This window comes from Palaemon carinicauda, chromosome 15, assembly GCF_036898095.1.
Source record: "Palaemon carinicauda isolate YSFRI2023 chromosome 15, ASM3689809v2, whole genome shotgun sequence".
Lineage (NCBI taxonomy): Eukaryota > Metazoa > Arthropoda > Malacostraca > Decapoda > Palaemonidae > Palaemon > Palaemon carinicauda.
Window position 1 is genome coordinate 19,782,727 of NC_090739.1, and position 15,276 is coordinate 19,798,002.

The 15,276-nt window shown below is 33.4% G+C and overlaps 1 protein-coding gene across 2 annotated transcripts in view; it reads right to left on the minus strand.

Moving 5' to 3' along the window:
- Positions 1-1,880: 1,880 nt before the first annotated feature.
- Positions 1,881-15,276, minus strand: part of Spred (Sprouty-related protein with EVH-1 domain) — an 83,470-nt gene continuing 70,074 nt past the window's right edge. For both annotated transcript variants that reach the window (XM_068388185.1, XM_068388184.1), the window contains exons 2-5: positions 12,573-12,747; positions 10,934-11,102; positions 5,334-5,401; positions 1,881-4,862 (exon numbers count right to left, since the gene is read on the minus strand). In XM_068388185.1, the coding sequence (XP_068244286.1) occupies positions 3,819-4,862; positions 5,334-5,401; positions 10,934-11,102; positions 12,573-12,747 (1,456 nt within the window). In that variant the 3' untranslated portion in view covers positions 1,881-3,818. The remainder of the gene's footprint in view (positions 4,863-5,333; positions 5,402-10,933; positions 11,103-12,572; positions 12,748-15,276) is intronic.

A 15,276-nucleotide genomic window follows, 5' to 3' on the forward strand; every position in this document is an offset into this window, starting at 1 on the left:
GTAACTAAATACCTTAAGATCTTTCTCGATGAACTGACTTTATCCCTCTATACCACCAAACTTTAGGATTTTTCTATCTTTAACCATCTGCTTATGCCTCTATTCTACCAAACCTTAAGATTTTTTCTATCTTTAACCAACTGTTAATTCCTGTATTCCACCAAACCTAAAGATTTTACTCTCTTTAACAGACTGTTATTCCTCTATTCCACCAAACCTAAAGATTTTACTCTCTTTAACACTATTTATTCCTCTATTCCACCAAAACTTAAGATTTTTCTCTCTTTAACAGACTGTTTATTCCTCTATTCCACCAAACCCTATGTAATGCAATTATTACTTTTTTCTTATTAGTTTCAACTCTATTTACCACTGTATATAGAATACAACCCCAGGACAAAACATATTTTCAGCAGGAATAATCAATTCAATGACCAGCTATGATAAAATTTGATGGCAAGAAGTATTGTTTTAATTGCTATATCAGAAAAAACACTTTCAAATAACTCTAGCTCTTACATTCACAGCTTTTCTCTTGAATTCAATATTATAAAAATGTATAGTATGCAAATCCTGAGAGCAATTCATATATATATTATAACTGAGCATTCTAGAATGAATTCCAGATAAAAATCAATTATTTGGTGAACTAGTTTTTAACAAGTTGTAACCTTTTCAACCAACTTTTCTCAATAATAAGCTTTAATAAAAAAAAAACCAAGGACTTACCTGTTGGCTAATGACCATGCAATAGAATTCTATGGCTTAGTTCTAAATTCTGAATGAAAATTATATTTCCATATAAATGGCAAAAATATTTGCCTATGTATCAGAGCAAAAATATTTGCCTATGTATCAGAACTTTATAAATACTCAATAATTTCTAGAGTGATGCAGGTTATTTACTTTTATTAGTTTAGTTAATTACCTTTGATAGTTCACTTTTGAGATGTATTGAGATTCTTGAATGTTCTAGCAATAAAATTCACCTTTTTCCAATTAGGAAATCTTACTATATAAAATCATATATTGTTTTTCTTTTGAATATGATGCTGTCAAAATAGTCTCAATAAACAAGTTGTAGAATAGAGGAAAAGTAGCCCTTTTATATATTATGCAGTTTGTAAGGAGTACCAAAGTCAGGGATTCTTATCCTCGTGGTTCTTGGCTCACCAGCAGTCATCTTACTCTTTTTACTTCACCATAGAAGTTAATCTTTAAATAAATTATGTACTGAAATTTTTTAATAAAAATCTTGATTTATGTACTCGCTAATAGATGAACTTCAAAATAAAAATAATCATAGACTGATTCTCCCTTATATACATCTTCTGATTCAAAATTCCTTTTGCAAAAGAATGCTATTACTATATTTTTTCAGCATTAAGGTTTACTTTCACCTGATAACAGTTCTTTTCAATAGAATACTTTCGGAGGTGCAAGTAAACTACAAATAACTATGCTTAATTTCCAGAGAACATTACTGTACACAATGAAAAAACTGAGCTGGATTGTAAATAGCCATGGTACATTATATTCAACGTAATACAGCTGCCTTTTGATTTTCTATATCTCATCATATCATGGCAGTTTAGATTACATAAATATCACCACGATATACTCAAGTGTGATGAAATTATTTCAAGTCATATCAAAACACTGTTCTCCCCAGAATACTGGTCTTAATAAAATGTATCTTTTCATAAAACAATACAAATTCAGTACATAATCTGTATGCCCCATTTAACTGCCTTTATGATTAAAAACTCTTGAGTGATTCACACTTTGATTTTTTATGGACAACCATCTGAGACCAGTTTACCAAAATCCATCATAATAAGGGAAATACACCAAAATGAGGGATAAAATACTAATTCTCATAGATATGTCTTTGGTTTTCATTATTGTTCATAAAATCATCTTTACAGCCTATATATGACAAATATAATTAAGTTATCAGTAAACAATAGGTGACACAATCAAATTATTAAAATCAATCACTTGGTGAAATTCTGATAACCTTTATAGAATATTTCCACGATTTATAACAATTTTCATAAAGGTAAAATGAAACTACATCTTTTGTGACTTTCTGCTTAAACTTGTTGCAAAGAAAACAAACGATAGACTCGGACATAAATTGCAATTTTGTTCGTGACTAGGGGTGGCATATACGGAAGTATCGGGGAGCTGACATAAGCTAGGTCAACTACCAAGGTAGTGATGACAATATGGTTATGGTCCTTACCTCAAAAAAGGGTCAACTAATATCTGGAGCCTCAAGTTACCAACTATCTCACTGCCTGGGGGATGACCTAGCTGCTCCTAGATGAACCGCTACCAAAAACATCTATTTCGACTCAAGCCACAGCACCACAGAGGAATGCAGATGGTGCTACATTCCCGGAGTGCCTTTGGCTTAGAACTTAACACCTTAATCACCTGCAATCCTCTTAGGTGTAACCATGAATCGATTGAGCCACCATCTAGGTTGTACACAAAAATTGTCTTGACAAGATATTGGCCTCCTTTTGGTAATCATGACTGGTTATCAATATTTATATAGAATTGTGACAAACGTAGTTAAAAGATTTTTCACAGGGCATGGATTCATATGCCACCTGTGTTGCTTACATGGATGCAATTTGGAGGTTTAGTCTTTTATCATTGGACAACTACCTTAATGTAGTTACATCATTACCTTAGTTTGATTTTTTAAGAAGCCAAACTTCACCTTTTTAATTTATTATGTTTCACAGTGCAACTGCCTTACACATGTTGTATATATATTTATATATTTATGTATATATAAAGTTGTGTAGAAAACTGTTCTTTTGACTGCAACACAACTGAATAACCTTTTTTTGGATAATTATTCACTTAGAAAAGAAAAAATCCATGATTTGTGCTATAGCACCTAAAATGACAAGGAAACCCTTGATAAAAGTTGCCTGGCATACATGCACAGACAACGGCGCTGATCATCTCCAAAAGACTAAACACAAAAGTGTGGGCATGTAAGGCAAACGCAAGTGTGAACTTCACGTAGTTATTATGTGACACGTGACAGTCCAGCTGCCTAGGCCACCTGTCCGTCTTGGCCGGCTAAAGCTATCAATATATAGAACATCTATCACAATAATTAAAAGCATACAAAAAGTCACAGCAATTCCAAAGGGCGTCACAATTTCTCCTGAGCCCTCGAAAAATTGGGATCCCTTTAGATATTATTAAATAGACCAAGCCGGACAGACCTGCCATTAATAGAGCAGCTCACATATAGATGAACAAGGGTTTCCAAATGCAAGAGTTGAGAACTGGCCATGTACGGCAGTGTGTGTGCGTTGCACACTGACGCACACATGCACACACACTCTCTGAGGCCGAGGATGGCCATCAGGTACATAGAACACTCAAACTGTTGTGTCCTTTCTAGCCACTTATGTCAAAGTGGTTACATTCACACTCCTTGTATCACACAGTTACATTCTTTTCCTTACTTGAAAATTGTCTAGCAATCATATTTGTGCTAATCAGCACCCTTCCACTCTTTCAGTTCACACAACCACTACCGTCGTCATCCCTGCCACAACAGTTGACTGGCTACAAAACTTATACCAGTATTTCACTGGTTTGGTTCATCCATCCACATACATGCCCAAGACCACACCAGAATGTTGGGAACTGCTCCCCTGATCACACCATGGTTGTGGGGAGGGTACTGTAGGGCTACCTGTTACTGTAAAAACGGTATCTTCCTCTTCGTCATCGTCATCATCCTCATCTTCTTCTTCTTGGGCATGTGTGGGGGCGGTGAGTCAGGAGGCCTCATGGCGACCACCGCATAATCCGCAGGCGACGGCGCATCGGTGACATGCTCGTAGAGGCAAGTAGCACCACAAGCACGGCACCAATAAGGATAACAGCGTTAAACCAAGCCACCGCCGCCCGCACGATTCATCCGCTGTGCCTCCAGGACCTCCACATTCACATGGGTGGTGCGCAAAGTCTCCTTCAGCATCACTCATGCAGTGATATAACATACACTGTGCACAAGAGATGCATGTAAGTGTGTCAATAGCTGTGCGCACACAGTCGGGTGAATATTCGCAGCTGCCTCGAGAATTTGCATCGTAGGTAAACATTTCTTGGCAGTGCCGGCAGCGGGCCTTGGTTGTCTTCCTGCCTCGTCCTGTTCTCTTTCCAGAGATTAAGTGGGGCATTGGTTGTGGGTGTGTCCCCCCGACAAGCTCGAGCTGCTGCTGTTTCTTCAAGGAAGCTATACTGTCTCTCTTTTCCCCTTTGATGCCCTCCACCACGGGATAGCTGTATTCATGATGCATCACTGGTGGTCGTTCTGGAGCAAACTGTACATATGAATAATTGTCTCCGAGAACTTCTATCTTATCCTGGTCTTGGGGCATGTCAAGGGGGCTGCCAGATTTAGGATCACAGTCAGGCTCTATTGGCTTGTCGGGGGGATGGTTGTTATGAGGCAGTGGAGGTCTGTGCCGGGAAGGAAATATGATACGGTAAAGGTGATGGTCGTTGGTGTGAGGGTGAGTGTATGGCTGGGTTGTTGGCCCTGGTGTGGAGGTTGCTAAATTAGAAGTGGTGGAAGAGGGAGAAGCGTTAGTAGTGGATATGATGCCTGTTCCTCCTCCTGCTGTTCCTACTCCACCTCCTCCTCCAGGTGGTGGTGGATAGTGAGGGGGAGGATGGTGGTGTGTGTGGTGTGGGTGGTGAGGGGGATGGTCTGGGGTGGGCAGGGGAGTTGCGGTGGGTGTGTGACGGCTGCTGCTACAGGTAGTGGACCCTGACGACGACCGAGACCCATCTCTCTCCACCGGAAGATTCACTGTCTGTTAAATCATAAACACCGTCTGTTAATATAACTGTCTAACTTTTATTACCTTACCAACAAAATGCCCCAAAATTACTTGAACTATACAGAGTGGTATGTACTGTATCCATGATCATATTCCCAAATCAACTGTTATTTAATTCAATTTTGTGTATGGTAATTGTGCTAGCACTTTATAATCATATCAAAGCTTTTCAAAATAAATATACAATATTCATAAATTATGCCATTGCACAACTTTACTGCTTGCATATGGAACCATTCTTAAACCAAACTACATAAAAATCTACGCTAAATTATTCTTTAACTTTGTAAAACCAGTTCTTCTTAAACCTTACTGATGGTACCATGAATTAAAAAACAATTGAATGCTGCACATTGGGATGAACTTATAATAAGCAATCATTGCTAAAATTATACAGTAAATCATAAAATCATAAACAAACTACAAGAGTTTGGCCAATCTTACCATAAAAACATGATCTTCTCCAACACCAATATTAAGGCCATGATGATAAGAGGGAAAGTCGTTGAGACCTAAAAAAAAAAGAAATAAAAATTTATAATGTTTAACCTAAACATTCAACACAATACAACATATCTTGGGTTAACCAATCCTGTATAAAGTAATCCCTTAACTTGAAATACTTCAACTTATTATATTTCTGTACTTAACTTATGATTATGGTATGGCTTTCATTAGCCCTCTCTTAAATCAAATATTACTTGTCTATAATTTAAATGATGGATAGGTTTATGAATTTGGGGCATACACGGTCTTGCCATGGGACCAGGAAAGAAATTCAGCGACCAAGTAAAATTGGAGATAAAAAAAAGAAAAAAAAAAGAGGTTAAACAGTAAGACTGACAGAAGTAGCGGGAACGGAGGTATAGCAGAGGGCTATAAAGATAACACAGCCAGCGGTTAAACGTGCTCTGAAAATATCCTCAAGTAATGCCTACAGGTTAACATGTGAAGCACACTAACATCCCATGGAATAGAATCTATATGGGATGATTGTTAGGTGTGGGTTATTTTAACTTTGCTATAGGGTCTTTGGTACTTATCAGATGGCCAGTCCCATGAAGGAGACAAAAGTTAAGGGGCTGCCACTGTATACACAAGCACAACAATTTCTCAAACACTTTGCCTTTGAAAGTTGATTTTGATAAAGTTTAAAGAACACTGGTCAGTAAATGATGATCTCCATCAACTCTATACTGTATAGGCACTTAAAACTGTACAGTAATCCCTCGATCGACTGCACTTACATACTCGCGCTACGTACACCCAAGACCAAATCATTTCAGAGTGAATGCGTATATGAATTTGATAACATTAATTGGCAATAATACAAGGCTAAGTGCATATTGGGCAAATGGATGTCCCAAGTGCATATCAAACTTTTGGGAAGGTAGTGAAAAAAAAAAAATTCCAAGAAAAGTACCTGAAAACCTTACATATGCTAAATGGCTCAACTAAAATGACCTGAATGACTTTTCACTGTTAGTCTAGTTGCTGTTACCTATATACTGCATCCATTAGATATACTGAACTGTATACACTCACACTACCTATCGATTGAAAGCGTGTGTGTGAACTAGACAGAAATTACATGTTGGTGGCCTAGCCTGTTGCATAAAATGGCATATTTTGCCTCAAAAAGTTTTGCATATCCTGGGTGTTTTGTGTCTAATATACAGTAGATTTACTGTATACATTATTATGATATATAGCTGTAGTACCTACTTTAATGGGCTCGACGTTATATTAACTTGGTGCATGTCTACATAGTCCGACCAAGATTAAACTAGAATTTTGGGCAGCCTGAGCATTCCCTAAAAGATTTAAAGCTTGCTCAAAAAGGACAGATTACTGTGCTGCTACAATGTTCTCGCAGTCAAAAGCATACAATAAATGTTCGATCAGCAACCAAGTTATAACGAGTGCGTCCCTAAAAAATGTCTGCTCATGATTCGGCAAGTAGAGCTTTGGGTGGTCACAAGAACATTAAAGTTGTCATGTATTACCAGGCAAGTTCTATCAAGTTGACAGCATGGCTCAAACTTGGGACCCGAAGACAGAGTGAATTGTAATTCCACTTAACTATTATATACCTTCCTTTCAATGTGGATAATGTGGATGTATTAGAAACCCTCTTGACATATTAGGAAGGTAAATTGCATAATTTCTGTATATCAAATTTTGTTAATAACTGAATACTGTATAGTAAAATCAAATATCCTGTTATGAAGAGAAATTTATATAAAACAATACCCTGAAGAAACTTTTTGATTGTACAATAAATCACACACATTTTCAAAGTAAAGTATGATGCTCAAAAGTCAATGGTCACAAATTATTGTGCTCTCTTCTCAACAACAACAACAACAACAACAACATCAACAATAATAATAATAATAATAATAATAATAATAATAATAATAAAACATCTCCAATGAGGATTTCAGAGAATGGAAATTAAATTTGTGAACACATTAAAAGGGTCAAGAGCAAATGTATTGTGTAAGTGATGATTACTGCATATTGGAAAGCCTTCACTTAATATTTATAAGTAATACAGAGAAATACAATTACAGCATTACATTTAAGTAAAGAAAAATATTAGGTTTGTAAACCTCAATATACATCTATTCCCCGTAGGGGGTAGTGCACGTCATGTGGTGGACTCTAGATATTACTTAACATTCTTAGCAGCATGTCTTTGACATTTAGCTGCATCGATTCTCTAGACTTCTAATTTATCTCCATTTCCTCTTCCTTTCCAAACTCTCTTAACCTTTACTCCAAATTCAAGGGAACTTCAGAATTTATAACTTATCATTGTCTATTTTTTTTTTTTGGTTACAGTATTTGTCTATTATAATTCATTCTTTACTTTTCATTTCTTTTATACATTGGGCTGCTTCCCTTGTTGCCTTTATGCTTACTAGGATTATAGCTTAGCTATTGAAAATGATAATGGCAATCTAATAACTAAACACCGCATTTAAATGGAATGGAACACGATTTTAAATAATTGGGAACATCTACGAAAATGGCTCAGTTATTTCTAGATTTTACAAATGTCCTCATTTGGGTTTCCAATAATGAATTTCTACAAGTTGAGTTGGGAGTTGTACAGTATACACTTTTGCAACAGAACTTGAAATTATTCTAATCAAAACTTATCACTGGAGGTATGAGGGCTGATGTCAATAAAACTTACCGCGTACAGTACGTCCAAAGTAAGCAGCATTAAGAAAAAAAATATGAAAATAAGAGCAGTTCATAATACATTACAGCCTGATTAAGAATTATAAAAATTATAAAATATGCAAAAGAAAACTCAAAAGTTGACATTATCTAATAAAAGCACAAAAAATTTAACTAACGTACAATATTGCATCATTTGCTTAAGCTTCTACTAACTGCAAAACTCTAAAGCCAACCCTTAAATTGCAAGAGACCAAAAAGAGGACATAAAAATAAAGAAAAGTCACCTTAATAGTGATCACTGGAACAAAAAAGTTCATGCACAAAGATTTTAATCAGGCTGACTTGTAAAAAAAACTAATAGACCAAGGCAAGAAATTTTCAATTTAACATTTTCCCGCAAAGAAAATGAATCACCATAAATAGCCTAATTCCAACTTCCAATATAATGTCAACTAGTATCTATCTAGATAATACCATTGAAAAAGCTTATTCTTTCCAACACAGAACTAAAGAGAACTCCTAGTTACTTTATATTCTTTCAAATATCAATAAATATTAAATCTGCAATTATAACACTAAATAAATCTTTAAGGTTAAATAGGAAAAAATATCCTAGTTTGCTATTCCTTTTGCTAGTAATATCTTGGTCACATATAATTGTTGCAACAAAAATTCTGATATTTTTCTTATAACCTAATATGAAACTTGATAATACAACAGGGAACCTAGTAAGCTAAATGCTAAAATTATGCATCCATTGAACTTACATGCACTGTCAGAGAGAGACCCCAGCTCTCCACAGATAATATACCTACCCTTGCCTGGGCTGCCTTTCCTAATCCTGGAGAAAGCTCAGAATCTGACATTTTCTTTGAGACATTTAAGAGTTTGTCGTTTAAAATACATGCCACTATTTAACAGTTATGCTGACGCAAGAGTTATTTGAAAAATTGTCATTATCTCAAATTCAAACGCTGTATCATACATATTTGCATGGCTACATTTTAGAAAAGTATTTGCAAAATCAACCTCAATTTTACTTTTCTGAACATTTTGCAGACTTTTAATGATATGTCTTACAAGAATTCTACAATGAACTCTTAATTTCTAAAGGAAATTACTGAATTATTACCAAAGACTAAATTTGTTATTTTTCATTTCCAATGAGAAAGGGGTACAGCATATAATTAAGCTTGAAACAACAAAGCATAACCATAAACTTGACACTTAAATCTCTCAAGTATCCACTTAATCTTAAAATGATCTATTAAATACATAGTGTGTAAATATGCTAATCATATTCAAATTTAAACATCAATTTAAATAAAACTACATGTAATCTTAAGAACTTATTTTCAACAAATAAAAGAAAAAACTGAGGCTATTTTAGTTTCAAAACCAGCAAGAGAGAGAGAGAGAGAGAGAGAGAGAGAGAGAGAGAGAGAGAGAGAGAGAGAGAGAGAGAGAGAGAGATATCTCTAAACACTAACTTGTCAGTTCTAAAATATCTAATGTCAATAAAGTAAACCCTAGTTATCCTGGAAGTCCTTCTGAAAGAGGACAGCAACTCTTCATCGCCAACTAAGGATAAAAATTCCTCCGAGGTTAGTTGGCAGTGATACAGATATAGAAAACATTTCACCATGAATTTAGTTAATAACGATATTCGTAATCAAAGGAATATACTGGCCATGTTCCTAGCGAGAACCACAATATTCATGCTTTAAACAGTTTCAACTTCTATAAATCAGATTATTTACCTCCTTGTACAGAGGTTTTTATGCATTGCAGCTTAATTGTTATTGTAGTGTATGGGATCATAATTTATCTATTTTCAAGTTCATATTATATAGCAACTTATTCCCCTTAATACCATATGAAATAATAAAATAATTTTTCTTTTCAAATCATATCAATGAAAATTTCAGTAAAATTATATCAAAGGGGAAAAAATAGGTTTTCACGATTTAAAAGACGCGAACTATATATAAAAAGGAAAGGGAAAGGGTTTCTAAGAATACTGTATGTGTTGCTGTACATCACACAGCACTAATAATAGGATGAAGGAAGTAAAATTACCTAAGGGGAAATAGAAAATGAAATAGATAATTTAATTTGGACCATATTACCCTACACTGGGGCCTGGGAGCCCATTCAGCACCCAGATGCAACTGGGCAAAACCACCATACATTAGTTGCATTATGAAGTAATGATTAAAAGAGGCTGGGGAGCAAGATGGAAGAACAGTAGTGGGAACGAAGGTGTAATAAAACGCTATGAAGTGAGTGAGACCAGAGGTTGAAGGGATGATGCACAGACCTTTAACAATGCCAGTGCACTGACAGAAGTAGCCTCATAAGGGGAAGAGAAATCCTAAGAATATCTTCTATACCACTCCTTACCAAGTATATCTAAAGAATTATACGTATCACAAAAGAGTAAGATTGGACTGGAATGAGCCTAAACTGTGGGAGAGAGATGTTAATATGGATATCTGAAAAGAGGTACATTATTTCTATAGGAAATAGCATTTCTAAAAAAAAAAAAACCTGAAAAAACAAGATTCAATACTGTCCGAACTTGACAAAATGAAGACAGTTTAAAAAGCTAAAAGGGAAAGCTCGCTCAAGACATAATTGGGTACAGTATTTGGAAAAGATTTTCTTGGTTGGGGGACTTTGAGTCATCAAAAAACATACTGTGGAGTTTTAAATATTTCTGATACCCTTTCACGAAATATTTGGAACTAAGTTTTTAAAACCTTTGGCATTAAGTCCTCGCTTTAATTACCAGTATAATTATATTACAAACCACATTGACAACATGCGAAACACTTCAAGATACCAACCGTCCAGAAGATCTTCAACTGCCCTACGAACGCCGTTGTCGAATTCCCTGGCATCGTGGGCTGTTTGAAATGTTAATCCAAATTTCTTGTCTCCTGTCTTCCAGTGGTGAAAGGTGGGCATCACTTTGTTGTACTCGAAGTCTTTCTTTATGGTACAACTTAACACTACCTGCAAACATCATAAAAACTTTCAATAAACGTATTTCTCAAAATCAAACTATTAAATGTATATATAACAGAGATATTAATATAGTTAATTCCTTATCATGAGAATTCTCATTTTTTTAGGAGTGCCTTTAAATAATTCATTCCTCAAAAACTTTTTTAACTTCAAATATTTTTCTCAATAATAACCAAGATGATTAAAGAAATACAATAAAGTAAAAAAAATATATATTAAATTTTTAAAATCACTTGTAGTGGGTCTCACAGTATTGTAATAACAACATATACAAAGATGCATTGGATGCTACTCCATCTTTAATTATACCAATGCTCTCTCTATCAAGCAACACCAATGACAAACAGTTAAGACAATGACATTGAAATTATCTAGATTAAATCAATAACAATTACATTAGTATTATATAAAATGGATGCTCCTCTACATGAAAAAAATTACATTTGTAATGTCATATTAATCAATATTTTAAAAAATTCAGTAATATTAAGTATTAACAGTATAACATTAAGTGACAAAACTGCAAAACACTTTTCAGAAACCTTATCCTGTACTGTAAATATGGCAGAAATAATAGATATAGAGCAAAGTTGGTTTTCAATCCAATAAATTAATTATAAATCTTTCGGGGAAAGAGAAATTGCTGAGATAAAGAGGCTCTCGATACAGCATATCATTTAATATCTGCTAAGAGTCATGCTATCATATGATATGTTACAATCAATAAAGATAAAAATCAAAGATGCTGTGGAAATAAATGTCAATTGAGTTTTGAAGTCTAGCAAAAATTGTGTATTCTAAAATAGTCACTGAAGTATTTTATGATAAAACTTGCCAGTATTCCAAAAAAAAATTCTAAAAAAATTACTTGAAAATTATTCTAAAAAAGTAATTGAAAAATATTCTGAAAAAGTAATTGAAAAATATTCTAAAAAATAATTTACAAAGAGCATTGAGAAATATTCTAAAAAGATCATGGAAAAATATTCTAAGGTCATTGAAAAATATTCTAAAAAGATCATTGAAAAATACTCTAACAAGGTCATTGAAACATATTCTAAATAAAGGTAACTGAAATTTTTTTTAAAAGATCATTGAAAAATATTCTAAATAACGGTAACTGAATTCTTTTTAAAGATCACTGAAAAATATTCTAAATAAAGGTAACTGAAATTTTTTTAAAAAGATCATTGAAAAATATTCTAAGACGATCATTGAAAAATATTCTAAGACGATCATTGAAAAATATTCTAAAAAGATAATTGAAAAAGCATATAAATAAAGATTTCTGAAAAAATATTCTAAAAAGATAATTGAAAAATAATATAAAAAGATTACTGAAAAAATATTCTAAAAATGAAAAATGGCAATTCAAAAATATCTTCAAATGGTAATTGAAAAAAAAAACATTCCAAAATGGTAATTGGAAAATACTTTAGAAACCAGAATAAAACTTACTGTTTGATCTGATATTCTCTTGCCGTAAATAAGATATTCGTGTTTGGGGTCGTCGAGGGTGACGCGCTTCCTGACAGACACGTTGGAAAGGCCGCCCCCACCCATGGGCACCCAACCGCCGGTACTGTCATCGCGCATCATCACCTGAGCACGCACTCGAACCAAGTAGTGGCCGCTGTAAAGAAACACCCAGTGTTAGACCGAGCTGAAAATTTGTTCTTCGTATAATGGTACATTACTGTTTGAGGTTGATTTCAATAAAATATCAGTGTTAACTGTTAAGAGATATGTCTGTCATATTTTGGAAATGGTTGCGTGTTGTTGATGAAAATTACACACATATACTGTATATACACACACACACATATATATATATATATATATATATATATATATATATATATATATATATATATATATATATATATATATATACATACACACACATACATATCTATATATATACACACACACACACACATATATATATATATATATATATATATATATATATATATACATACACACACATACATATCTATATATATACACACACACATATATATATATATATATATATATATATATATATATATATATATATATATATATATATATATATATATATACTGTATATATTCATTTATTAAACTGGGTACTTAATAAGTGTTCGAGTTCTTGAGGTTTTAGTTTTCGAGAAAAAAAATTGTCAATTTACAATTCTCCTTAAGAACATGAAATTAATTCTAATACTTATATTACTGAAAAACAATAAAAACACAAGACACTTCATGTCACAATAACATGTTTGAAAGTATCTTCAAACCTCCTGTTGCTAAAATTACATTCAAGAAGTCAATAATTGATTGATTTATTCCTGAAAACTAGCGACGCAAAATACCCTAAAATGGTGACAGAAAATAAGTCTGTAGCTTCAATTGTACACAAATATTAAAAAGCAATACCTGGTATTTCATACACAAATGCTAAAGATACTGAAAATGTATCGATCTTTCGTTTAAGAGAAATGTGTCCTTTTTTAAAACAACCTTTCGTCATACATTCAAGACGACTCATAATGAAATTACCGAAGATAAAAGTTTCATCCATTTTCCTACAATATATTATCTCGCCGGAAGCAGCAACGTGTCATTGCATCGCGCAATATCATAACGAAATCACACAATGGCCACATCCCTCTTACCCTGCCTTGATATTTCACTTACCACACGTCATCATTTGTTCGAGGACAGACGAGACGAGGAAATTTTATGATCCCATTACTTTAGTATCATTAATTAACTTACCTTATACAGAGGATGTACTTTTTACAATACAGACCTGCAGACCATCTTTTATGATTTCGTTAAACGGCTGATTATAGGGTATTATACACTTCACTAAATATAGCAACAGGCTGTACCACATTTAAGCACTTATGGAAAATGATTCAAGACTAATCTTCACATGAAATACCACGAAGATAAATTCAAATCAAAGACCCTCGATACAATATTGATTGTCTATCCTCGTTCTTCAACTTAGCAATAAAAAGTGTCATCGAGTGTAAAGAGATTTTGACCAAGATGAAATACCCTAAATAATGTTTCACGGAAGATAAGAATGTATAATAAAGTTTCGCCAGCATATTAGCATAAATTGGCTAAATATAATACGAATTCCCTAGACAGTGATAAAATGTCTTCATAAAGTCAAATTTAATCGAATGGGTGAACATTCACCCCCCCATATATATATATATATATATATATATATATATATATATATATATATATATATATATATATATATATATATATATATATATAATATATATATATATATATATATATATATATAATATATATATATATATATATATATATATATATACTGTATATATATGTGTATATATATATATATATATATATATATATATATATATTTATATATATATGAACTTATTTTTCACAATGTACATATCACAACAAGCTCGAAATTTTCAGTATCAACAATTCTTTCAATGATTACAAAGTATAAAACCAGCTTCCAGCAGCTTTCATGAACACCTGGCTACAAACAGGCCAACGTATAGGAAATCAAGCAACAGGAATGATAAACGCGAAACGAATACCACTAAGCTATTACAATATTAGTTCAAATTCAAGATGGTCAGCAATGGAAAGCAATCTTTATAATAATTAAATTTCTCAAATTGTCATTTTAAAAGACAACAACGAGTCACATTACTAAAACATTAACTTTTGCGTACCTGGAATCCTAAATCTTTAATTCCATCTCTATTTGAAAATAGAAACCATTCACGATCACAAGTAGACATATGGCAAGAAAGATGGCCAGGTTAATGTCATTGGAAAGTGTTTTTGTCAAGGACAGGGCCGCCTTTTGTACCCTAGGAAGGAGTGTGTGTGAGAGAGAGAGAGAGAGAGAGAGAGAGAGAGAGAGAGAGAGAGAGAGAGAGAGAGAGAGAGAGAGAGAGCAACACTACGAATAAAAACTTGTAGCAATAATTCAAAGCAACATTACTTCGCTACTGCCACTGCACAGTATAACAAATTCATATAAAGGAAGTCCTTGAAAACTAAATATCTAAGCTACATCATCAGTCTATAATTTTATTTTCAGATTTGGAAAAATCTACTTATTTGTAACAATGAAAAGGGCGCACACACAAAATTCAATA